The sequence below is a fragment of the Genypterus blacodes genome, unplaced genomic scaffold (genome assembly GCF_046128005.1).
Source record: "Genypterus blacodes isolate CSIRO-AG114 ecotype Tasmania unplaced genomic scaffold, CSIRO-AGI_Gbla_v1 ptg000051l_1, whole genome shotgun sequence".
Classification (NCBI taxonomy): domain Eukaryota; kingdom Metazoa; phylum Chordata; class Actinopteri; order Ophidiiformes; family Ophidiidae; genus Genypterus; species Genypterus blacodes.
Window position 1 is genome coordinate 803194 of NW_027466863.1, and position 27780 is coordinate 830973.

At 45.2% G+C, this 27780-nt stretch overlaps 1 protein-coding gene across 3 annotated transcripts in view; it reads left to right on the forward strand.

Moving 5' to 3' along the window:
• The window catches only part of ntn1b (netrin 1b), a 36250-nt gene extending 23224 nt beyond the window's left edge, over nucleotides 1–13026 (forward strand). For all 3 annotated transcript variants that reach the window (XM_076150183.1, XM_076150185.1, XM_076150184.1), the window contains 4 exons: nucleotides 1458–1607; nucleotides 2892–2945; nucleotides 5479–5553; nucleotides 10750–13026. In XM_076150183.1, coding sequence (XP_076006298.1) covers nucleotides 1458–1607; nucleotides 2892–2945; nucleotides 5479–5553; nucleotides 10750–11069 — 599 coding nt within the window. In that variant the 3' untranslated portion in view covers nucleotides 11070–13026. The remainder of the gene's footprint in view (nucleotides 1–1457; nucleotides 1608–2891; nucleotides 2946–5478; nucleotides 5554–10749) is intronic.
• Nucleotides 13027–27780: the final 14754 nt, after the last annotated feature.

The following is a 27780-nucleotide window of genomic DNA, read 5'->3' on the forward strand; positions in this document are numbered from 1 at the left end:
CCCAGTTACATTCCAAACTATCTGCGCTGCTCTTTCATAACGTTTCCATGCTGCAATCCGTAAGCACCCTTCAGATCAACGTGTGAGTAATTAATTCTTTTAACCAGCCGTTACTAAAACTACATTTGTCTGGCATGGTCACCACGACTCAAGCCACCATCAATACTCAACACTGAACATCAGATAAATCAGTCATCGTGGCGGGAACACAGGATCCCACCACGATTCATCGCAAACTGTAATGACCGATTTCCTAAGATGGTCCGAGTATTTTCCCCTCTCCGGTTCCAGTTTGAGTAGTCAGGATTACGATTATTATTGCAAAATTTCCATGATCAAAACGTTCAGGGTATTTCATCATAATAGATATTATAGAGGCCAAAACTTAATCTTACAGGAAATTGCAACAATAAGGCTTTGATTCATGGCATTGTTTGTGATCTTAAGAGGAATCTGCTCTGTCACTTTAACGTGAAGAAGGTAATTGTAGGAAACAGAGGCTAAATCCCTAAATAATTCTGTGTGTGTGACCGCAACAAATAAACTTAGCAAATGCTCTTATAAATCAAATCAAATACAATCTAATAAGCAACCTGTTCATGAAAAGCAGCTCCGACTTCTAAGCAAATCTCAAAATGACTCTGCCGGTGCATGAAGCACATGGAGGCCTAATAGGAAGGCTGGGCTTCCACTTCAAACACTGGCTTTATGGTAAATGTTTGGCAAGGCAAATGCACAGAACGCAAATCTCGCATTTAACACACAATCCTCCCATCTAACAGCTTAAACAGACTTTGAAGTGTGTTCCACTCCTCCATTAATGGGAAACATTATTCAGGCGGTATTTGCAGGGGGAGCTCTCTTTGCCAAAAAGCTTCACGTTGGAAACTCAGTCTGAAGAGCACACAGGCCTGTCCGTGGTGGACGTCAGCAGTGCCCTGAGCACAAAGTAAAGACATTTACACACACACACACACACGGAAACCACACAAGATCCTCACACACTGTACAGATCAGGGCAGCGCCGCGCCGCGAGAGTAAAGTTCTACCATTAATCAAGTTATTTACTCATACGCGTGCCTTCCAGAGGAGACTTAATGAAGAAGCCCATGGTCATTATGGGTGGAGGGAAAGCGGTGTAATTTGTTTGAGGTTTGTACGCTGGGGCAAGGCCCAGTTCCCCATCTGTGAGGGCCTGGAAGGAAAACACAGCCTCAACCTAAAGTGAAGGATTTCTCACCAGGTTGCCCGTGCTAAGATTACTTTTTATGATATGGAATGTGTAAGAGTCAGCAGAGGACATGCCAGGGACGTAGCAATTTGAAAACTGAATATTTGTTTTTTAATGTTTCCTGTCTCGTGCTTTCACTTCATTTCAAATCAGGAGATATTTACTTGAGTGTGATAGATGTTGATGGCTCTTTTGCATTTTTCCCTCCCTCTCTCTCTCTCTCTAGCGTGCGATTGCCATCCGGTTGGAGCCGCGGGGAAGACGTGCAACCAGACGACAGGGCAGTGTCCCTGCAAGGATGGAGTGACAGGCATCACCTGTAACCGCTGTGCCAAAGGCTACCAGCAGAGCCGCTCTCCCATCGCCCCCTGCATCAGTAAGGCCCACGTCTAGCAACCTCTGCACAAAACAGACAAATACCAATCAACGCCAGCTCATATTAACGGCGTAAATGTACACAGATAATGAAATGAACGATGAAAAGTCATTCTGAATGCTCGTCACGTCCCCCAGACCGCACGCAGTCTGTTAGCGAGTAGAGCCGAAGCCCAGAGCGTAAGCTTTGATACCTCAGCTCCATCAGCGGCGGCGTAGCCTGATAAGTACCTCAGGAGAAGACCTGAAAAGGGCAGAACATGCTTGTTATGCAGAAATCCATGGATGTGCTCATCTCGTGTTATTTTTATACCCCTGTTCCATTATTTTGGATGGATATTTGGCTGTTTAAAGGATTGCTTGGATAAACAGAGCATTACAGCTCGCCTAACATGGCCCTGTGTGCCTTCAAGACCGTTAACAGTCCATCTCACTATAAATCCCCCAGCACAAGTCCAGGGAAATGATGGCTGATATGTTTGTTGGCTATATCTGCTGCCTGCAGATTCCAGGCCCTTGGCAATAAACCCTGAACGCCTCACAGCGACAGAGACGCGTAGCTGTTAGCTGCTTTAGCAACAAGCATCAAGTAACTGGCTGGCATGAGGAGATAAGATAACAGTGAGGACTCTAGCGCACTAGGTTACAGCGTTTTACTGGCGGTGACATTTGTGATAAAGTTGTTTGTGGTAATTGGACATCGTCTGTATCGACCAAGAATAACAGCGATAAGTTCTGCCAGAATCCACCGCCGTAAATTAAACCTGCAAACCTGTTGGAAAAGGAAATGGGTATCTTGAAGTTTGGGACATTAGATTTGGTTTCTCCTATATATTTTAAGATAGCGGCTTTGGTTTTAATAATGCGATATTACGTTTTCTCTGATTTCTAACTCTGTGCCAGCTCCGGCTTTAACAAGGCCGACAGCTTTGGCTCTGCACACCTGCAACATCCCGTAAACAGGAGGGAGGAGAACACTCGTAGGAAACTCGTATTCTCACGACACATATTTCACCATATGTCCGTGTGTCAAAAATCAGCTGTCATTAAAAAGACATCCCGTTAAAGCCGTCCCTCAGTGTGTTTCATGTGCGCTCTGCGGTTTCCCCACATGCGCTCAGAGGTCCGGCTCTGCCCACAGGAGGATAGCCAGGAAATTGAGCTCCATATATTTCCCCATTGATGTAATCTCATAGATGTAAATCCCCATTTTTTATTCCATGTGTACTGCAGTGTGATGGAAATGTGAAATGTGAAATCTTTATTCTCTCCCGTTCTGTCACAGAGATCCCAGTTGCGTCTCCCACGGCAACTTACAACACCTATGAGGAGCCCTCGGGTGAGTGATGTCAACTGAGATCCTACTGGGCCTACAACAGATTTTGAAACTATGAAACATCTTAATTCTCTTGGTTTATGATCCATTTTATTTGAAGACTACCTGCACAATCAGTTCACTCAATACTTGTCCTTATTGTGATGAAGCTATATGAAAATGTCTGTCACATTAAGGCATATACATGTTTAGAAAAGTTGATTTATTGATCAAAGTTTAAAACTGCATGTAAGCATTAGTTCTTTTTCTTATGCGTCACATTTGAACTAATCCAAACTAAACTAAATTCCATACCTGCACTGCCCCTGAATACATGAAACCACAGCGTGTATACATGCAGGCTGTTTCCATCCATACACACTTCACACAGCCTCTCTCAGTCAGCTGAACACGTTTTTCACTCAGTGCTTGAGTTGATGCAAACTCCAGATATTGTGTCAGGGCTCCCCGTGGCCTCATTGCCTGTATATTCCCAGCCGGCCCAGCAGCCTCCAGAGAGCACCGGCCATAATCTGATTACATGCTTCATTTGCACCAGTTTGTATTTCAATCAAGGCGAGCTGTGCTGGCAGCAGAGTCCTGCCCCGGCTCACTAAACTCAAGATTATTCACACCCCATTGTTCATGTTCTCTGACAAGGGTCTCCATGTTGGACCGCTGACATGAGATGACATGTCAGAGGAGAGTTTACCTGAATTTCTTTATTTGTCCTTCAGTGTTCGAGCCTTCCTTCAATGGCCGCTCGTCACCATTAACTGTTCCTCTCTCAAAGTGTTGCCTTAGCTGCTGCTGGTTTATTTTAGCTTGAGTATCGGATTCAGTGGTGATGCAGGTTGGGGTAAACACAGGCATCATCACGTTAATCATCAATCATTAATCAGAGCGGCGTATCGTTGCTCTCTGCTCAACAAACTTACACAGTTGCACCAGTGACTTCACTACGCTCTGTTGTGCACATCACTTTCTCTGCAGTTAGTGCTTACGCTTTGCCGATGTGTCAGAAAACTCCACACACACACACACACACACACACAGACAGACACACACACACACCCTCCAAATTAGGGGCAGTGTGATCCTCTTGGATCCCGCAGAAAGAAGGTGGCACTGCTGGAGAGGACACATAAAGGGGGCGTTTGTCCTCGCAGCAGGAGATTGGACCTTAATGAGAGCTGTGGGTGTAATGGCCCAGTGTGGGCACTGCACTATGGGGCTAATGGGCAACGTCAGCTATCAAAGAGAAGTATGACGAAGGCCCCCAGGGGCCAGCGGGAGACAAAGACGCCCTCCGCCCTCACCACCTCATTTACATGGGAATCAGGCGTGGTCGATATGGACTCGACAAATTCATTTACTTTGGGATTTCCCCTTTTCTTATTTCTCCCCCCACCCAAAAAAAAAGTGTTGAGGCATTTCACCAGCAATGCTTTCCCCACATACATGAATTCCATCCCCATTTCACGTCCCACACCGCTCTTTTTTTTTTAGAGGGGGGGGAGGAAAGGGGCGTTTTTTTCTTCCTCCATCATTACCCAGGCAACCTCATTCACACAGAGTATAATGGGGGGATAAAGGGGGAGACTGGACAGAGGGCTGGAAGAAATAATGAAGTTTGTCCATATTCAGGCAAACTGAAAGGTCCCCTCTCTCAAATGCCCCCTCCTTTCTCTTCAGACTGCCCAACCCAGCTTTCCCACCCCCCCCCCACCCCACCCGCCCAGAAAAGGCTTATTGCTCTGGGATAAGGGGGGAGGTGGGGTGGGGTGGGGGGGCAACACTAGGAGGTGATCTGGTTCCAATTTGTGTCAGTCAGTGGAAAGAGGAGGGAACAAATGATTTCAATTTTCAGTTTGGCCTCCGCTCCCACCACCGGCTCTCTCATTACAAAAGGTACCTGGCACGGTGACAGCGCGGCAGCAGTGGCCATCGATAAAGCCCTCTGGCACGTCCACCGGCCCAGGTCAACACGCGCTGGGTGTCGAAGGGACACCGCTTCCCCCCGCGAAGCCATTAATCATAAAATCTGTGAGCTGTTTCTTCTGCTCGCTCCACTCCTCTGCTTTACTCGCGGCGGTGGGGGCTCAGAATGTAACGTGTTCACTTTCTTGGCTCATGCGGCGTTGATGCTGCTTATTTTTGGTGGGTCATTAGCGAATTTCTTCCCCCGTGACCTTCTTCTGTGCCCGGGTGACCTCTGCAGCCGTCAGAGCTGACACCCTACATGCAGAGGGGGGGGGGGGACAGACTGGAGGGGAACATTTGGGAGGAGCACGGTAGGAGTGTTTTGATGGATGCGGGAGGGTGTGTGTAAGCCTTAACCCGCTCCACAACTGCACTTTAGAGGAGGAACGGATCTGCAAGAAACACAATAACGTGACGCAGTACGGCTACAAGTTAAGCCAAAGCAGCACGAGCCTGCCCCCGGTGGTTCACAGTGTTATGTGCAAGGTTTACAGCAAATTACAGGGCACTGTGTGATAGGAAACATATACTTTACTTAACGTTTACTCTCTCTTTCTCACCTCTGCTCCCCCAGATTGCGACTCTCACTGTAAGGCTTCCAAGGGAAAGATGAAGATCACCATGAAGAAGTACTGTAAAAAAGACTATGGTGAGTGAGTCAAGTCTGTACTGTAGGTGTGTGTGCTGCCAGATGTCAGACAGCATTCAAGAGGTCAGATGTCTCAATTAATCAGATCCCACGCTGGGCTGGTGCTCACACCCTGGTGCTGCTCTCAATCTTACTGAAGCTGCGGTGATCACTTGTGTGCTCAAATGAAACCACTCCTGCATTAATTTAACATATTTTCTCGCTCTTTTGGATCCCACATCCACACTAAACTGAAGTCTACGCGTTGAAAACTGGGAGTTTTGAGAGTTTCGGACTCATGAATGTCAGCCCTCAGGTTATGTACCTCCGTGTTAGAAGCAACATAAGAGCCAACTATCTGTCTCCTCCAGTTTTCTTTGTAATTACATCAGTGTCAGCGCTCACACAGCACAGGTGTTGTCAGTGACATATTGTATCATTCCCTTTCTGTGGTCGGAGGACTGCACGTGTGCATGACAGCAAATTAATCAGGGGGCTGTCGAAGAAATGCGATTAGCTTTACTCATTGCTCAGGAAGCGTTTATGGCCCTCAATCAAATCTCATCGTACATTAGCCTAAGAACAGAAAATGAAAAATACGGCCATGAGAATGTCTGAATTGAGATCGGCTTTACGGAAATGTTTACATGCACATTGGGCCAAACCTTGTTTTTTGATAGTCTTCATCATTTTGCACCAATATGCTGCCAAACTTTTTTTTCTACACATAGTGCTGGATCTTGTGAATAAATCCGTCTATTCACATCAAATTTATTTAAAATCACTCAACCTGATGGCGGCCCTCTAACAACAGTGATTTTGCCTCCCCCCATAATAAACTAGCAAAAGTTTGTTGCGCAATCAGTCCATTCCTAGCTCTACCACATATGTCTTACGCTGCTTTTGCCTTAATTGCCGTACTGACAGAATTTAGAACACATACACGTATATTGACTGAAACCCTCCGGGGCCCCGTCTAGCCTGTTAGAAGAGCGTTGTAATGTGGTCTGAAGTTGTGGTAAACGTATGGTAGACATGCACCCCTGCAGCCTCCTGCATCTGGTGCCATACATACTGTATTTCTGTTAGTGTTGGATCGCGTCCCACTAGGACTCGGCCTCTTTTGTCTCCTCTCCGCTCTGTGGCTCTCTCTCGCTCGCTCGCTCTGCGTTTTACAGTGTAGAAAGAGGAACAGACAGCACAGGAACCGTGGATAAGAACACCGTGTCCAGTCAGCCTGAGGCATTTGGCAACGCGTTTAGAGCAAATCCCAAACTTAAAAGAGAAGCCAAAACACACTGCGATCGCTTCAACCAATCCCCAGTAAAACAAAAAAAAAAAGGGGGGGGTGCAGCACAAACTCATGCTCATGATATGTAGTGCCAGGTAGAGAAACGACATTTGAAATGACATGGGAACATTCTGACTCTAAGTAGTTTCTCTTTAATGAAATGTGATGATTGATATTAGATTGTTATTCCTCTTGAACCACAAACTGCAACAGTGAATATGATCGTACTCGGCAGTAGAATGAAGAAATGTTACAACGCATCAGGACCAGAGTTTCTGCTTCATTCATCTCCCTGATATCAACTCTTAATACAAACCAAACCTTCATCTCAGTGGCCGGTGTCTGTAAATAAGTTTGGGCTCATTCGGTCAAGAATTTATCACCATGGGGCGCTGCTGGAAGACATCAAGCTCCACTCAATGTTCCCTCACTGAAAGTTGTCCTTCGTCGGCCATCATCATCCAGACGATCACAAACGCAGCTTCGTACACTTTAAACTGCATCCAACTGAAACGCCGCCAAATATATTTTCATTCCCCTCTTACCACTTAGCAGGCAATAATTCAGTCCATTTGTTTCATTTCGCTCAAAAGCCAAATTCAGCCCTTTTTTATTCCCGTTTCCATTGATTTAAATCTTAATCATGGCAGCTGAGATAGATAGGCCCTGCATCTATACATCACTCCAGTAAAGCAGGCGGTTCCTGTTGGTTTTTCCTCTGAAGTCGCCCCGAAAAAAAGGCAGCCTGGAAGCAGATGATTGTGTCTGAGCCGTGCCGAGGCTGCATGGCAGACATCATCGCTTAGCATGCATTCCCTTTTGCCTCAGTCTAATTCATTTCTCAGGCCTGTCGCTTTGCCTTTGTGGGTCTTCGGAGTCTCTGTGTTCTTGGGGGCCGCAACCCCCATGTGTGAGTGGTGGTGCGGGCCCCACGGGGGTCACGGGAAGGGGCCCTCTGTTTAAACACAGTTGTGCACTCTGCCAGAACTGAGCATTCCACAGGGCACAAACAGGTGGTAAATTAGGCAGACGGTGACGGATTGCCACCGCCGAGAGAAAGAAATATGTTGTGTTTATTCAATTTTTGTTTTTCATCACTGCCGTAGCTAAGGAGACGCTGGACACAAAGGGATTATATTCTCCCCTGACACCCTCCTCTGCACACACGTACCCTCCCTCACTCTGCCACCAGGAGAACAATGAATCAAAGTGCTGCATGTTTACTGACGCTCCGGGATAGCGCTCAAAGGAAAGGCCTCCTAGACCGGTCGCCCCCCCAGCCTCCGGGGCCACCCCTCTGTGCTCATCAGAGGGTAACAGGTCCCTGATCATTCACTGTGCTGATAACCAGGGGGGACAGGGGCCTCAGTGTGCTAATTAAGCAAGCTCTAATTTCATTAGCTCTTACGTATTTGTTGGTGGCATCCAGTGTCAAGCCGCAGCACACTGCCCAAAGAAGATAAACCCAGTGGGAGGTTTGGCAGCGAGGGCCAGAAGATTTCCCCTCCTTGTCTGCCTATTTGCTCCCTCATCAGACGAGAGGGGAAACAGCAGATGATTTGATCCTTCTGTCATTGGAGCACTGGCGTATATTTAACTTAAACACAATGTGTGCATGTGAACTTGACTGTGCCTGGATGTAGTGGCAGAGTTTCTGTCGTGGAGTTGAGCGCAGTGGCTGGTTAGCCGGTCAGTGAGAGCAGCCCAGAGAAAAGCGCTCTGCTATCTCCGCTCTGGATTCTCACGCTGCGAAGTTGGATGGGACTATGGGAGCAAAACCCGGATAGCTCATGAGGTCGGAACACATCTCGATTCCCCTGGAACTTTTTCTGTGGCTGGGAAGACAAATAGTGCCCCCTCCTTTCCTCTCACACACCCTTTATGTGTCTGGATGAAGGAGCGGGCTGCAGCCCAGAGACCCATTGTTAATGAATGGCAGGGCTGTGAGAGCTCGTTCTACTCATCCCAACAAACCTTCTTTCTTCTGAAAACTGGGTGCAATTTGCTCACTGCAGGCATCAGTACACACACACACACACACACACACACACACACACACACAAAGCTGCCATTCCTGCATTTCTCTTCTTTCTCAGCATGAATCGGGGACAACTGAGAAACACAGATAGAGATCATGTTCAGTCAGAGAGAAAATGAAAGAAAAGGACGTTGTTTCACATTAGGATCAAAGTCTATAAAAAAAAGAATTGATCACAATCTTCAGGTTGGGAGGAAATAAACTGTGTGTGCGTGCATCTGTGTGTGTGTGTGTGTGTATGTTTGAGAAAATTTTCATTTTAGTTTAGTTATTTTACAATAACTAGTAAAATAAAAGTTTTAGATTTCAATTTAAACTCAAGTTACGAAGCAAAGAATGTCTTATTGTAAAATAGTTGAGTCAGAGTTGTGAAATGACAAAATCTATATATACATATATAGAGACAACCAACTCTTTAATATCTATGGGTTGCTTCTGATTTGTTTGTCATGCATGTGCCAAGTCTCATGACCAATACACAATATGGAAGATGTAAATAAGAGTATAAAAACTAGGTAAAGAAAAAATCTCTAACATTAGAATAAAACTACATCACTACATTCATACTTACAACACTAATAAATACAATTTCTCAAAAGAATATCCTGCAATAATCTAATCTAATCACCAAAAACAAGAAATACTAAAATACTAGCAGTAAGGAATTATATATATTAAATACTAAGTCAAGTTAAAAGAGTATAGAATCAATGTGTGATGTATTAGAGTAGTGACTTAAGCAAACTAACAGTAGATTGGATATTTAAAGTATATAAAGTCTCTCAGTTCTCCTCAATGACAGTGCTGACTAAGTAAGTTCAATATCCTGAGGAGCTGCATACACACGTACGTTTACCCATGGATCAGGTATTCATATCCAGCTTGAGTTCATTGTTAAACGCTGCACCTAAATATTTGTAAGAGCCAATAATTTGTGCACTTTCACCGTGTATGGTACTCCTACATGTTTCAAGTCGACTTAGCTGTCCCACCACTCTTCTTCAGATTTATTTCATTAAGACTCCTCCTACCAAACACAGCCACACACACACCCACACCCACACACATTAGTATAGTGTTAATAGCACATTCCTTGCTAAAGCCACAGCCACTTCACTTCAAGCACAGATTAGCTCCAGCACTGTTGAGCTCCTTGTTGCAGTCAGAGCGATGAAGTAACGGGTTTCTTCTTCTTACAAAGAATCTATACAGGGGGAGCGTCAGTCAAATGATCCATACGCTTAAACAACTGGGGCAAGCTCCAATAACAATCTGTCTGCTGGATTTTTCCCAATATTGTCAGACTCCGGTTGAACACCTGATAGGGCGACGAGAAGGGATAGGATGTCTTAAGAGTTTTAAAGATAAAGATATATTACTAAAAGGCCCAGTCCTTAACTTGTTGAATCTATTTAGATTACTGGCACACTGAGTATAACCATGTGTAACAGACTGGACTTTGTATTGATATTGTGAAATTAGCTTAATTGTTTGTAGAAATGTCACTTTTGGCCATTTTCTGGAACCTTCTTTCTTTCGCTCTCAACCCGGCCTTGCCAGCTGAAGGAAATGTGCTTCTCGGGACAAAGCCCAGGGAAGTGTGCTTTCAGATCTCCTCTGTGGGAAGCAATTGTCTTTGCAAAAGGGAACACTATGGCAACTGTTTCTGTAATAGGGAGCATGCTAAGCAGTACAATATAGAAAGGTCATAGGTCAGGGATGAGAGGAGGAAGTCAGACATTTCTGTATTGGAGTTAAAGCGTTGTGGCGCTTTCTGTATAATGTTGTACTGCTGCTCGTCCATGTTAAGAATTAAAGAGGGGGGCGTTATCAGATTCTGTAACAAAAGTTTTCTAACATCTGCCTCTTTTCTTCTGTCGTCCACCAGCTGTCCAAGTGCATGTCCTCAAAGGAGACAAAGCGGGAGAGTGGTGGAAGTTCACTGTCAACATTATCTCGGTCTACAAGCAAGGTGAGCACCGCATTCGCCGCGGGGACCAGCTGCTGTGGGTGCGTGCCAAGGACGTGGCCTGCAAATGCCCCAAGATCAAGCCCGGGAGGAAGTACCTGCTGCTGGGCACGGACGACGACTCCCCGGGACAGAGCGGCGTGGTGGCGGACAAAGGAAGCCTGCTCATCCCCTGGAAGGACCTGTGGGGTCGCAGGCTGAGGAAGTTCCAACAGCGCGACAAGAGGGGGAAGTGCTAAAATAAGGCCGGAGAGGAGGGAGATGGCAGTGTGGGAAGGGGTGGAGGTCCGCTGTGGTGAATGCGAGGAAGAGGAGAGGATGAATGGAAAAAAAAAACTGGAAAATAAAAGCTAGAGAGACACAGATGAAAAGTAGGAGAGAGATTTGGGGGGGAAATGACTGAGTGCTGCTGCTCTGAGTTGGAGCGAAGAGATTAGTAGGGTTTTTTTTTTTTTTTTAGGAACTTTTTGTGAAGGAGCTCATTCTACACTCGTTTCTGTTTCTGTTCGTCTATCAAGGTTTGTTTTTATTGTGGAATTGCAGAGTTTGCACCTAATGTTACAGATATGTTTGCTTCCCGTCTATTTTACCCTTGATTCAGTCGTTTTATGTCCAGAAAAGCAATGCATCTACTGTATCTCCTTTTTTGTATTTTCAGAGGATCTTGTGTAAAAGCGTTGCCTGCTCGTAAAGTGAAGAGAGACACCACAGGTCATTGAGGGATTTCACTCATGACGATGATGTTGCTCTCCAAAACGTGCCAAACTTTGACGTGATAAACATTTTCAACGGAGGAAAGTGAATTCGTCAAACTCGTCACTGCCGTGCGTGGGAGTGTGAAAGAGAAATACGACAGGTGGCATTTTACCTGAGAGCTACCTGACAGCATTACCTCAGTGATACCACTCAAAATGCCATAACGATCCTCTCCTCATTCTGTGTCGAATAAAAACATCTTCATGTTTCTTTAACAAGCTCAGCGCTTATTGATACATCGGCAGTATGTTGTGGTTGTGACCTCTGCAATGTAAAGTAACCATACATACCTAGACCTTATTTTTTTGTAGACGATGCCGTAGCATCGATTAGATTTAGAGTAGACGTGTCAACCATGCACTTATTTTTACTAGTCAAAAGAGTCAGAGCATATGAGATATGTTCACGTTTAGAGTGGCATTCAAAACAAGTCCCATACTTCAAATTCTGCTCGCCATGACAACTGATCCGTTCACTCTTAGCCGTCACATTCATATTTCTCATAACAGACTCAAACAGGTCAGAACTGAGGATTTCCTCTAAAAGAGAAAACTTTTTTTTGGGAAGTCTGGGTTCTAAATGAGGAAATGAGAGAACCAACAACGATAAGAGAAAGACCTGTCAAGTTGTTTTCACTCCACTCATATATAACGCATGCTCACTTTTGACAGTAGCCGACTGATCGCTAACTATGATAGTGAATGATGTAAGCATTGAATTGTCATACAGTGGTCACTGTTAAGGGGAAAGATAACCTGTGGAGTGATCAAACAACACAAACCGTGTCAAACCTTCTTTTTGAGGCCTGGATTCCAGAATGATCAAGATCAACACTTGGTACTCGACAAAAAAATAAAATAAAATGCATGATCAGTTGTCTACATGTTATATAGCTGTATAGTATTACTTATTTTTTTGTTAAACTTTTAAGTAGATTTACCTCCATGTGAACTTAACCAGTTTGAAATACTTAGAGGCGTAACAAATGGAAAGACAAATAAATGAATGTGAGACAAATTCCTCCTATATATATACGTATATATATATATATATGCATCCAGAGACTCTATGAGTTTACACATGTTCACACGCACACACACACACACACACGCACACACACGCACGCACGCACACACACACACACACACACACACAGACCGACATGCGTCCGTGTGGATGATCTCTCACTTCCTGCCGTCCACACTAATACACCTCAGTACTCTGCATCACGCTGTGCGACTGGAACTCATCTGGCCGTCCTGTACATGTATTATTTCTGCAGACATTGGGAGAAAGGTACTCACTTCTGCCCCTGCGTAAATATAATATCTGAATATCTGAGTAATTATATGCTTGTGTGCATACTTTGGCTTGTAAATGTTGTTTAGCAGTGTCCATTGCAAATGGTTGTGTAATGTCTTGTAATGCATACTAATATATTATGTTTATCAAAAATGAATATATTTAATGACACATGCAATAATGTGGCTTTTGTGGTTTTTATTTTTGATCTTTTGTTACTTTGGTTACTTTTGTTGGATTTGTAGATGGCTGTAATGAAAAGTGAAGAATGTTGTTATTAAACAGCCTGCTAGAATTGAAAATTAATTCATCTGAAATAAAGCTGTGTAAAAAAACCAACCTTTTCTTTCTTTTTTTCATCCATAGTCCTTTTTCCCATAAACTCTTGGGCAAGGCACTTCGATCGCGTGTGTTCTGATGACACTGTTCAGAGTTGCGCAACGGAGACAAAAGTGCTTTAATTGGAGTAGAATCAAGTTTATCTGAGTAAAGCTTTCTGGATTAAAGCACTAAAACAATCTGAATAAATAAAGTTTGACATAAATGAAGTTTTAACGCTCCAAATATGCAGAATTGCACTCAGAAGACGCTCTACTGAAGCATAACTCCATGTAAATATATGCAAAGTTCTCATAGAATATTACACATCGCTTAAGTTGAAATCCAAGCGTTAGATGAAGTGATTTTAAACATTTGTTCCGGTGAAAGAGTCGCAACCGAGCCTTGCGACACAGCGAGCTGCTCATCATTTGTTTTGGAAGTCGTCCCTTTGCAAACTTCGCAGACAATAAGCGGCTAGTTGTCAGATTGCTATAACGCAGGCACGTTGCTAAACAACATCTCAAACCCAGAAGCGCAGATGTTGCCGTTGTAGCTTGTAGGATGTTTTTGGCACCAGTGGACACACTTAACATATTCCGATGGGAACCACTTGATTCTGTAGCATCCATCTGTCTTGGCTGGTGGACAGATTATTGATATACAACTCCCGCCATGCCCAGTGCAAAAACACTCCAAAGGGGCCAACCAATTATACACCCACTGCTGCACGTTTGAGCTGTGTTCTCCATTAACACAAAGAAGGATTAGGAGTCATGAAAGCCTTCTGACTAGCAGCCTTGGTAGATGGAGCACACACTCGTGATGAGTTTTGAGTGTGTGCAAGAGTTTGTATGTATCTGTATGTTTTCTAGTTGCAGGTACGGTTCATCAGGTTCCCTGGCTTGCAAAACATGGACATGATTGTGCCGACACCACATCGTGGCTATGGAACTATGATTTCTCTGTGTTCCATGATCTGGGTGTGTGTGTGTGAACTTCCCTCTCAGTGTGCGCGCACAGAGGAACCTGGAACAACAAACACTTGATATGACGACGGCACTGTCGTGGCCCAGCTAAGACCCGAGTGGAACTTTCCGAGCGAGATGAAGCCCCCGGCCGCACCGGTGCCATTGTCTCCCTGTTAACGGCGAGTTTAACTCCTCGGAAAACAGAAGCTGTCCTCCGGTCGGGACAGGGCGGTGCGGATGATGCGGCGTGCTGAGGTTGAGTGGCAGGGTGGCCTTCTGCCCTCCCCCCCCAGCTGTATGCGGTGTTGACAGCTGCCAGGAAAGGGAAACAGCAAGTGGTTGAGTGAAAAGGCATAACTCCCATGGCATATATACGTCTCCTGATTGGCTGTTTTACTACATGACGACTGGATGGAAACGACCCTGACGTCTTTGTCAGATTGAGCCTTTAAAAACATTTGGGGCACTTGAATTTATGGCTTTTTCCTTATTGTTCCTTGCCCCCTAGTTTTTCTCTGAAAGGTAAGCACTAAGTGTTATTAGACCTCTGCGACTCTCGGCAATGTTGACACAGTGTCACATTAGGGATTATGTGGTTGTCAAGCATTTGGGCCAAATGTTTTATAAGTCTGCGGGGACACAAATTCTCCAAGGCTGTTGGACTCAAGTGGACTCGAACCAATGAACTAACTTACTTAACACATGCTACCTTTCTGTAAGTAACTAACACACTCTTTAATCAGCTAGATCTATCTCCTGTCCCATTAAATGATTCTTATTTTATTCTGAAAGTCAAATAGTGGCCATGTCTCAAAACAACAGACAGATGGGTGGTCTGCACTGCAAGAGCAAACAAGCCAAATCTATCCGAATGTTCATTTCCACAGCACGTGTGTACATTAGCAGCCGTTTCCAATCAACATTCAAGTAATGTGAATGAAACTCAACACTTCGCGCAGACGTTTCACAATAAAGGTCTCCTATAGGGAATGGACCCGGAGTCAGATTGATGCTGAATGAATTAATCAGTGGATAAAAACTGTATTTCTGTTCGAATGGAAACTCTGAGCAAGCGCATAGTGTGTAGGCCGTTATTATGTTGGAGTCTGAATGATATAAGTAGCGGCCAAAAACAGCATTTCTGTTAGAGATAGAAATTCGGAGCACAAGGATTTTAATTTAAATATATACATGCATTGATCTGTATTTGAGATTTTACTGTGACTGTTTTAGAGCTGTAACTAATGTGATAGAGGAGGAAGAATTAGAGGTTGAGACCCTTTGCATGCCCTCGTAAACAAGTCCAATAGAGCTTTCAACAGTAAAACCAGAACCAAGGAGGCAACACAGGGCATTCACACTGTCCCATCACAAAGTACTTAGCGTGTCATTGCAGTGTAATGACAAGTTACTCCTTAACTTCAGTGCAAATGAATAATGTTTTAGTGGATGTTTTATAACACGAGGAGGGGAGAAAACTAATTATTGAGATCAGGCCCCCAAACTCATTTAGGCAGAGAGAGCTGGGAGGCCTGTGATCCTTAAGTGGATTAGCTGTTTGGGACGAAGGAGCGACGGCGGACGGGATCACAGAGACCGATTTTCATTACTGGCTAATCTGACACCAGCAAAAGTCCACTTTATTCACAAACAAACTCGCCTCGCAGCTCCGAAGGGGGGCGGGGAGGGGAGTGACAGTCAAACAGGGGGCTTCGGTTCACTTCCATTGAAGCCCGGCACCGCTCGTTTCCTCATTTCCGTCAGAGTCGGCGTAATTGTTTCCCGATCGAGCTCCGGCAGATTTAGGCGTCCCATTTTTTTTTACGTGTGAGATCTCCACCACGCATTGGAAAACTATACTCAGCCGTGGCCTTTTGTTTTCCTCAAACCCACTTGGCCTCCTGCTCCTTCTTCTTAACCCTCTGTGAAAACTGGAGCTGCACCACAGATGCTGTTTTGTTTGCTCCTAAGCACCCAAACTAAACAGAGAACAATATCAGACTGTGTTTTCTCAGCTGACTAAACGAATTTCCAAGCCTTGTTTACTTTGGTTCGTGTGAGGATGGGGAAACCAATCATACAATTTGCGATTCAAAGAGTGAATTTCACTTTGCAATCAAGCGAGCGTGCACGAGGATTGCCAACACATACTGAATACCGTAAAATTAAATCTCAGAAATCTGGCTTGAGGCGTCTTTTTTTGGGATAATGTGAGATGCTCCTGACGACACACTTTCCTCCCTGTTTAATGCTTTTCACTTGTCACCTGTCTTATTGCCGTCTATTTACACAAGCAGGTGGTGAGCAGCGTTTTCCAGGAATGGACGTCCGCTCGTTTGCTTCCCAGCCTCCCTGCACGCAGAGGCGTTAGCATGGGAGAGAGGCTCCGCGAAACAAAACAACCCAAGCACCTTTGGAGATGGAAGGAGGACTTAAAGAGGTGCTTGGTATCAGGCCACTGTGTGACCGCGATACGCACACACACACACACAAACGCAGTCTAACAAACACGCATGTGCACAAACGCACACACATACACACACCACTCAGGTTCCAAATACATTACACCCTCAGCATTTGACACTAACACCGTTAAAGCCATCCCAGCCCCCACCCTTTCACCCACTCATTCACTCCAACTCAATCTCCCTCTCTATTTCTTTCTTTCTTTCAACACATATAGTTCAAAAGCTGTATTTCTGGCTTACGAGATTGGAACACAAAGCTCTCTTCTTATGCATCCTGGAGAAGCCCCACTAGAGAGGCCTAGATCCCATCCTGGATAGACCAGCGCACACAGAGAGGGTTAGTCCTCTTTTTTTCTCATTACCATTTCCATACAGGATTAAGCCACTTGGCTTTTGGATGCCGGTGTTCTATATTTTTCATCCATCGCAAACCCCCTTCCTGCATTCTCAAGGTCTGAGTTAAATGATCGGCAAGACAATCGCCTCATAAACCGGCTCTTTTAATGTCTATTCACACTCGCTGCTCGGTCCGAAATATGCCAAAGTGGACGGATCTCAGTGGAGTCTGTGGCCTGAGTGGAGTCCTTTAGGTGCCTCAGAGTAGCACCCTGCTTTCAGCCCCCAGGCTTCAACATGACAAGAGGGAACCAAGCGGTTTGGATGATTTGATGCAAAGTTAAAAAGGCAAATGCCATTATGAGTGAAATGATAAAGAGCATGAACACGATTGCTTTATTTAGATGTCAGCTTCAATAATGACAGACTCATTTGGCTAAATAGGGAAAAAGACAGACAGAGAGATGTGTGGATATCTTGGAATTCTCCTCCTCGATTCTTGCCCAGATCCCCCTTTTCCTTTCTCCATGCCGCCCTCCCTCCCTTCCTTCATCCCAATGCGTTCATATCTGAAAGTGTTGGCTGGGACCAAAAATACTCATGGACTGAACAAAGTGCAGAGTGACTCCGGGGTCTGGGATCTTCAAATAAACCCTGCCTGGGTGTCATGGGGACCAGGAAGTGGAATTAACTGCTATATTAGCTGACCTTCATCTTGTTGTTTGTCCCAACCTGCCTGGCTGGGCCCCGGGCTGGCCCGTAACCACGGTCTCCAGGCCCAACAATGTGGGCATTTCCCTCAGCGAGAACACAGGCCGTTGGGGGTTTACTGAGCAAACAAGACGAGCTCTGCCAAACACTCCTCTCTCCCACATTTCACAATCGCTTTTTTAATCGCCATTTTTCTCTCTTTGCTCTTGCACATCCATGGAGCTCTGAGAAGCCACCGGAGCCGCTTGTGGATTAAAGGTGAGACAGAAAATGTAGGGGAAAACAGCTACGACCGCTCCGATTTCTAAGTTGAAGGGAAATCGCTCACGTCGGCGAGGTGGATCTACAGCTCAGGATGTCTTACTTCAGTTTCCAGAGTTTACAACTTTTTCACATGTATGGTCTCTAAAGCTTTCCCTTTTTACAGCTTGGTGTTAAACAGTTTATATTTGATTCACTGGTTAAGATGTTGGGAAATTCTGATAAAAAGCTGCATAAATTTCCTGCCACATCCACAGTAAAAACCCTTGATGTGATAAATTGCATTCATTGAAAATGTATAAATGTACTCTATATGTGGAAAAGGCGTAATTTAATTTCAACAAGGTGGATGTTTGAGCGGTTTCAGGTCTGCTTTCGCCATCAGCCTCTGTGTTGTTCCACGCTTCAGAACGTGACATAAAAGCTGAGTAACAGCAAAGTGGTCCTGGGTTGCTAGTAAATCAGGGCCCTCGCACGCTGGATTAATACAGGAAGACATCAAACAGCCAGGAAACAGAAGTGTTGTTTGCAAACCGGTGGAGGACTACAGGCGAGAATTGCTCTTTTTACTGCAAGGCCGTTGCTCGTTCCGCGATTCCAGTAAGTGAAGGAGCTCGGGGTATTGTGCCGATTACTCTCAGAGGAGGGCAAATCTGTGTCAACAGGAATAAAACACGCAGGGGATTGGAGGGAGAGAGATTAAAATACAGGTTGTTTGTTGAGGGTTGCAGTCAGAAATGGTTCCTTGTGGACGATTAGATTGTGACTGGAGACTGTCAGAGCTCAAGATCAGAGATGGAAGAGAGGAATAATGTCTGCTGTTTGGACGTTAGGCTTGATAGATGTATTTGGTCAACTGTATGTGCTGGTGTGTGTGTGTGTGTGTGTCCACCTGCATGCATGTGTGTTCCCCAGTGGGTGGTTGGATTCAATCGGGCGCCGGCTTCAAAGTGGGCTGGCCATCAAAGACGCAGCATCAACGAGAGATCAAACACGTCTCACTCACAGCAATCATCCACGGGGTCACGGAGGAGGACAGGGGTCAGACATCCAGCCAGGACAAAATACCTTTACAGACATGGGGTGTGTACAAAGGGTGAGACGCACAGACACACACTCACTTTCAGTACGTTCTATGATCTATACGAAGATTATTTGATTGTTTCCATAGAGGTTTCAGGTCAGTACACATCGCCCTGATTGAGTATCTTAATGACCTATGGTGTGTCATTTCCTGCTGATGTTTGTCTGTTCATGTATGTAACATAGCAGACTTGTTCTCAGGTGATATGTAGTATAGTGTAGTAGCTTAGTTTTAGGTTGATTTTGAGAGCCATGCATTAACGATTAGAATGCAAGTAAACGTTACAACAAATGTAGAGAGATGCATTTGCTGATCTAACATTAAGTATAAACCCATTAATGCTCTTGGAATCTTTTAACAGACGTGTACAAAACTCATCCAGGGAAAAATGACGGTGATCACCACTGCGACTGAACAGAAAGAGCAAACGGTCCAGACTTTATGTCACACTCTCTGCTCATCAAATCATATTTAAGATTCCTGAGGGAAGCACAGGGGATTCTTCTTCCCATCTGGACACACGCTCCCATTCTCCCATGATGAAAGAACCTGCTAGGGAAATGCATTTCTTTGTCACCCAGAAGACACCAGGACTCCACTGTGAAATTACACGGCTGAGGGCTGCGTGCAAGATTTACCACGCAAGCGGGAACCTGCATAACTCGCCGCGTCTGTAAATCAGCAGCCCCCCAAATTTGTTTAGCCTGAGAGAAAACAAGCACGCGGTGTTCAGACCAATTTATCAGCTAAACCATCCTCATGTGGGCGAGGGAAATGTTGATAAACGGCGCACTTCTAATGACACGATCCCATCACAGAGTGTGTCACTGCATCTTAATGCATGTATGTATCTGCACATCTCGCAGGGTTAGTCGGCAATCTTTTAGCACTTCACTAACCACTGTCTAGACACACGTGTCATCCAGTCAATTACCCCACTTGATGACACAACACTCTATAATTGAAAGAAATACATTTGATCACACCAACCTGGCTCTAAAAGCAGCGGAACAGTGTGTAAGTGGATCACTTAGTGCAAAATTATAAGGCAGATATTATGAACATGTTTCTACTAAACTGCTGTTTTAAAGTTTTTGTTTAGTTCTGTCCACACCTGCAGTTAAAGGTAATTGTTCCTCTTTTCAACATGTACAGCCACATTCATCAAACACGTATTTAAGAGTGTTCCAGTGCTATTTAAATTCATTTGGTTTGTATTGGAAACAACGGATCAGGATCCAGCCTGATTTTACGTTACGTTACTGAGCAATAATAATTACTGAGGGCTTTATTCCTGTTTGTTTTGTTCTTATAACACTCCAGGGTTTACTGAGGATGTGTGTGATACGTCTCCGCTTTGATCCAGGGAGAACTCTCGGATGTCATACACAAGCTGGGAAAAGGGCGGCGTCGTATAATCTGTGTCCTCCGGACTCTCCCGTCTTCCGGTTTGGGCTGGAGGGACACGGCAGGGATTGGTGACACGTTCCACTTCAAAAAACACGCGTCGGTTTCAAATGACGTATTCTCACAACATCAGCTCAAAGGACTGCCGAGGGTCAATCAGGGTGATAGACGACCATCAAAGGAAGAAGCTCTAAAAACCACATCGATCGTGCATTTCTAACACTTGACAAAATCAGTTCTTGGAGTTATGATGAAGGGGATTTACAAAGTGGTGATAAAACCTTTTAAATCTCTTGAAAGAAAATCATTAAGAAAGGAAAGGAGTTCCCTCTATTCCTCCTCTGATCCTGGTCTCAGATTTGAAAAACAAAACTTCACACATCAGTAACTTATGACCATACTGTTTCCATTTCCAACTGCAGATCTGAGGTCAAAACAATGTCCAGTCGTCAACGTTTACACGAACAATCCTTTCCGATGAGGCGGGGGCCGGCTGAAGCGCATCGAAAGGTGGTAATCGTTAACCACTTTGAATAAGACGTCAGAGCGGAGAGGTCAGGACTGCATCAGTAACACTGCAGCCATAGACACCGCAGCCTGTGCGTGACTTTCACTAGAGAGGGCAGATCATATGGAAGAGATAGACGTCAGCCTCAAATCCCATTTATTTGACTGTTTCACCTTGCGTGCTGCATCAATGAGCGGCAGAGTGGAAACAGTCTTCATGTAGACTCAACAAACTGAAGGTATCTCTGTGAGTGTGAAAGCATGTGTTTATGGGTGAGACACAGAGAGAGAGAGAGAGTGAAAGCATTCCTGCCTGTACAATACCAAATGAATAAGGTATGCGTATCTGTATACACTGATTCAATGTCCAGCGTGCGTGTGAAGCTTGACCGAGTTCCCCTCTCTTCTCTCCAGGGGAGATGTTGTGAAAAACTCGGACGGACGTCTTTCTCTCCCTCGTGCTCTCTCTCTCTCTCCACCCAGCATCTGGCTCTTAGAAGTGTCTACGAACACATGGGCCCATTAGTTCCACCTCCGGGTGGACTCCCGCCTGATCCGTGCCGATGTGATCTCACAGGGGCCGGGGCCAGCCTTCCCCGGGGAGCCATAACCACCCAGGCACCAGAACAAATAGCTCGGCACTTACGCATTACTTCTTTATGACAGGTGATTCCTTGCCCTCTTTGCAGAACGCGCTGAAACTTCAAAGCCTCGCACTGCAGACCACTGCGCTCACCCTTTGTTCCTTGTGCCATGGAGTGGATTCTTGGCGCAAACCAAAGGTGTGGAACATAGCAGGTGAGGTCAGTGAGGTGGGTGGGAAGGTGTCCTTTGAAGCTGAGGGAGGTCTTCAACGATGGCTTTGATAGATATAAGGGCATAACTAATGCAAAAGCAAGAAAGAACAACTGCCTCAAAAATTCGGCTTTGGTTAGTTGAAAGTGAGATTTCCTGTTCCCGTCTGTCCGATGCCAGCTTTGATCTGATTTGAGCTCAAAGCGAAGAAGGATCCAGTGTGTAACAGTCTCTGGTGTTGACTATCTGTTCAAGTGCTGAAAGATAGGACAGAAGGAGGCAGAGGAGAGGAAATGGATGGCAGAGGGAGAGATGCGTGAGGCAGCGGAGGTTTTCCACCAGCTGAGGAAACACGCTGCGGCTGGCAGGTCCACCATTCTCTGTGGTGAAAATTCAGCTCTGGGGCCAATCAAAATGTTTGCATAGAAAAGAGTTTATAACATCCACACAGGATACAAGATGACTGGTTGGTTGACAGGAAACCTACATCCTCTTTTACACACACACACACACAGGGATTGGAGATCACAATGGCAAAGTTTGTCATTGAAATCTTTACGCACTGGAATGGAATTGCACAATAAAGGTGTCTATTTTCATGCCAATTCAAATCTGACTATGGGGTTTATATTGTGTTTGAAAAATATTCAGTTGTTGCCTTAACTGGAGAGGAATTGAAGTTTTATTGGGATTAAATGAAAAGTTACCTGTAATTGAAGTAAGTACCTCTGAGAAGAACACAAGTCTGTCTTTTCTACCTCTGATACCTACAACCAATTGGACCAAATATCACATGATTGGTTTTGGGCCATGTGAGGGGCCAACTGGGCAGAGCTCAACATTTGGACCAATTACCATCAGGGACGGGGATCTGAAGTAGACCAAAGTCTGAATCAACATGTGTATCGTGAGCCTTGCAAGTGTTGAGTTGATCAGGAGATGGCGTCTCACAGAGGAGAGCAGGGAGAGATGAGGAGTATGAAGCACTGAGGTCCCCAAAGACTGGACAGTGAACCACTGGCAAAATTCGCTCTTCCATTCCCTGATCAGCCGTATCTTTGAAGCTGCCATCATTACCAGAGGAGGCAAGAAGAAGCCAGTAACTACATCAGTCAAGGCCAGCATACATGTCAGGATGACCAACAAGTCAATATGATCCTGAAGCTATGGACAAAGTGAAGCGGCATTACTGCTGATGGAATTAGAGAGACATGTAAGGGAGAAGTCTAAAGTTTCTTTTTTTAGATCTTACATCAGACCATATAGGCCAGAACTGAGCACCAACCAAGGGGGAATGTGTCCCAGGGTAGAAGCCACACCAAATTCACTTGTGTTCAACCTTCACATATAATGGAAGTGAAACAAACAGAAACTGTGAACCTGGAGATGACATCACCATCCAAAGTACTGGTGCCAGACACTCACAGTGCGGGGAAGATCTTTTTCCAAAGCTTGGCGCAGGAAACCTGTGCACTCCAATTCCCTTTTATTGCTGTTTACCTCTTTGCCAAACTTTGTCGAAAGCAAATAGTTTCAGAAGATGAATGTGAAACGGAGAAAACCCCTACAGCACAATCTCTACAATCACCCAGGTTTGAACCCTGCGTCTTGTCTGTACGCTTCCAGCTCTCCTGATCCGGAGCGTCTTTGTGTTGATTCTTCCCACCTATAAATGTTTCCTCAGTGGGACGAGCGCGGTGCTTTAATGTTGTATCTCATTAAGCAGCCTGGAGAGATACTGCAGCATCACAACAGATCGCTCGAGCGGTCTGACCCACAGCCAAGCAGCACTCAACCACCCCACACTTTTCTAAATATGTACACAAGTGCGCAGGAGAGGGCCAGCGAGCCCAGAGGAGATTGTGCTGGTGCTCGCTGCTGCAAGTCCCGGATCATAAATCCACCGTCAGACAGCCGGGCTGAGCCGGAACGTTTAGACACCGTGGGCCAGGTGATTTATGGATCGATGTAACCTCTGGTGTTTAAAAATAACAAGAGCAAATCTCGCCTGGGATGGAACACAACGGCGCTGCACTGATACTGTGAAACCACTTTAAAAGACATTTCATCCACTCAACAGGAGAGTGTTAGGAAATCAAAGGAGTTATGTGATAAAGTATATACGGGATATAAAAGAATATATCTGATAAAAAGATCCACAGCCCTTATATTTGAATTAAATGCTGAAATGGTGTGTGTGAGATACAAGGAGCTTATAGTGTCTTTTAGCAGCAGCAGAGAGAGAGCAGATGCTATTCATGGAAATATTATTGCAGCACTCTGTTAACAGCTTCTTTCCTCACCGGTCAGGCCTGAAAGATGTCCCACTGCCTCTTTTATACACGCTGCTTAGATCTACCACCAACATCACTCATGCCTTACCGGGGCGTCCTCCAAGGACCTCCTTCATCCCCCCGGCTCTCCTCCACAAGCAGCACCTGCGGGGACCGAGGGGAGGAACACACACTGGTTCAGATCCCAATCTGCAGGCCTTCAGATTGAGGATTTATTCTGATGGCAGAACCTACCACTTCCTCTCTGGGCCTCATGCTTAATGGGGTGCAAAGTTCCCTTTAATATTTCTACAGGTGTCAGGAACAGGGATACTGTGCTGGATTTGAATGGAATCTAAATCCTTCTGCTACTGTTTAAACACATGAAGGATGAACTACTGGACCAAGTAACTTTCTGAGCTCCTATAATTGAATTAAAGTAGTGCAAATAAAGCACAATTATTAGGAAAAGTATGCATCTTTATCATTATTACTATTTTACATGACAATTAAGTTTAGAAGTCTAGAGTCCAAATGTTTCATCTGCAAGAAGACAGAAGGTCTCAGTTTAGCCTCACATATTCTTCTTTGTCTGAGAAGTATACGGTGATTTAAATGACTATGTCGAGCAATATACAGAGGAAGTTAAAAAATTACACAACGCCACATGACAAACCTGTGTTCAGAGTCTGAGATCTTGTTCTTAGTTTAGACTGATATCCTTGAAACATCCTGCCTGAAAGTTGTGTGTCGCGTGGCCCAGATATCCTCCTCTCACACCCATGTCATCAGTCAGGGCACAACACAATTTGTCTCCATTTGCTACAGAGAATTATGCACTCTTTGATACCGAAGACCACAAATCCAACTAAATAACGAGGCAATGCAGACAGATTGCCGTTATTAAACCCGCAAACGCTCATTCCTTGTGCCTCACACAAGAAGAAGCATTCACTGCGGTAGGTGTTGTTGTGTTTAAAGGCACCGAGGAACAATCTGGCGCTGTTTCCCCAGCCGCATACAGCTGTCATCGTCTCCATTCACAACGCCTAGATGGGCAGGAAAACACTAATCATGTCATCACCGCTCTGCACAGAAGCAAGAGCCCTATTTAGGGAGATAGCAGCGTGTAATTACGCTGTCCTGCAGGGCTGCGGCATGGCGGTGGGCCTGGCCAATGCCAAGGAGAGCAGTGGAAGAGCTGATTAACTTGGACTCGCATCTCGCGTTCTTTTACGACGCACTACTGCACCTAGATGCCGGCAATAATGACAAGTTTATGCTCCTGAAATAGTATCTCAAAGGCGTCCTCACAGGGCAGAAACACAAATGCGACGGTGGCGCGACACATCAAGGGCTCCGACGTGCACGGAGTCGTTCTTGGATGTTGGCTCTCGCTTCTTCACGCTTTTCAAAAACAGGTTTCTCCACCATTTGGTCCACCTGACACAAACAATTCAATATGCAGATAAGGTCACAGCCACACCGTCTCCAATTTCAGGGAGGAAGAGGAGAAGTCGCCCCCCCTGTAGTGGACCACCGTGCCAACAAGCTTCTAGTGATGAAAAACAGCGACAGTCAAACCATCTAAATAAAGGTACAGGAACACATTTAGGGTTTAGCTTACACAGGTGTGCAGCATGTAAGCGCTCCGTCTCCCCTTTGCCCTTGAGCAACGCTTGACAACATTACTCACGGGCTGCACCATCAAGATAGCTGTGGGTTTGACACACTGCCAAACTAACATTTTGGAGGCGCGCATACCAGACAACAACCAGGCCATCACCACGGCGATCTAGTCTTATAATATTTGGAAAGACATATACAGTGTTTACTGCCGACATTGGTCTCAGGGTTTGCTCTGTCTGCCATTTAACTCTTGGAAACCGTTTTGGACTGGAGTAAAAGGGACTTTAGTGTTTACTGCAGCTTTGCACAATGGCACCTCCAGCTTATCAGGTTTATGGAAGGTGTGGAATTGGAAGATACGACCATTTAACCCAGCGCACTCCTGGCTGCTTGTGCGACATGCCGAGGGCGAGCGTACGTATCCTAACATATACTTAGCAATATAAGGAAAGATATATACATTGTGTGTGAACTGAAAAACACATTTCCAAGCTTGACTGATGGAATAGTTGGTGAGTCAGCGTGTGAAGGATGCAATAATAAGAACGTTTGTGAGAAAATACAGGCGCAATCGCAGTTATGGATCACGGTGTTTTATGTTCAGGGCTTTTCCCTGCGTAAACATCTCTGTGTTTCGTCAGCGATTGCCGCTGAACGTTCGGCTACGAGCCGCGTTCAACCGGTGAAGTCGAGTGAGGAAGAGCTCTATTTTGAGGGTCTTGCAAAAACATAGCCGTGTGCAGCCACTATATCATGTGAAATTCTTTGTAAACTGAGGTGGTCCCTGTGCATACCAGAGTTTTCAACACGTATCTGCTTTATGTCCTGCCACAATAAAGCCAAGGACCTTAATCCAATAGTAACAAAAAAGTATTCCAGTCAGCTTTTCCCAAAACGTTTTGATCTCACGTAAATTAAATCCACCGCCTGTCTGCTGGTGTTTGTCCGTCAGTGTGTCTACATGCACATTTAAAATGTTCACACCAATTGAGGCAATAACATCAATCAAACGTCAGACCATATCAGCATAAATCGATCTGGGCATGCTGCGAGTGAAAGACCTAGATTGAGTGATTTTAAGTCTATTTCTGTAAACACTCCATCCAAAGACTTACAGAAGCAGAAAGAATTCCAACTACTACTTCAGCATTGACAAAAACTACAGTGTGGACTACAGTACAGTGTGCATGTAAACACACTGAGCCCTACGTCAGAGGGAGTCGCTCCAGATGTTTACACTTATTTCATTGCATCCTTTATTGCAATTCTTCACCTTCTAGCAGTGTAGCTCTGGTGTGAAGATTAGAAGCTGATCCAATTAGCCCTGTGCTAAGACGGGCTAAGCCAGTCAGGCACATCTAAAAAGGGCACGGCCACACTGAAGTGCCGCCGGGCCGCCACACATCAGTAGAGTCACAGAGGAAAGTGTGGGGGCCTAAACACTGGGACGACAGTGCGTTACAATGGGGTGCCCTCTGTTTTTTTGACACGCTAATCTTCAAGGAACACGCTGTTTCTCAAATGGGTCTTGAACGGCGGTATCAGAGCGGGGGGGGGAGCTTAGATAATTCAAGCGTGAATAATATTGCCATTGCCCAGAGAGACCCCACACTGTGCCTTTAAGCCGCCCCCATGGCCCTCAGACAGACTGTCGGGTCACTGGGTGCCATTTCGGGTGCCGTTTTCGCTTCCATACAAATACTACCAATGTGTCACGAACATAAAGAAATATTACGGGGATTTGACTACTTTTTAATTTCTTGAACTGTCTGATGATGTCATGTCTTCACTCAAATCTCAGGATAAGCAGGATCAGGCTTGGTTGTCATTAAACTAGCATGCAGTTCCAGGCAAACCACTGTGCCGGACTGACTGATGTGCCATTCACACAAATGACATCAATTTGCCCGATGTCGATCTAAATTACAGGATCAGCTGCGTCAAAGAGCGTGATATAATGATTCTGGGCCTTCTCTGCGGTTTCACTCTAAATCCCCAAAAACATTTCCAAAAGAGAGTTCCAGGACGGAGACATTCACCCGTCTTTCCCTTCCAAGCACTGCCCTCTGCAGGACGCGGACGGTATGGATTTAAGGTTGGGAACAAAGCATCTTTTTGCGGTAACACACATG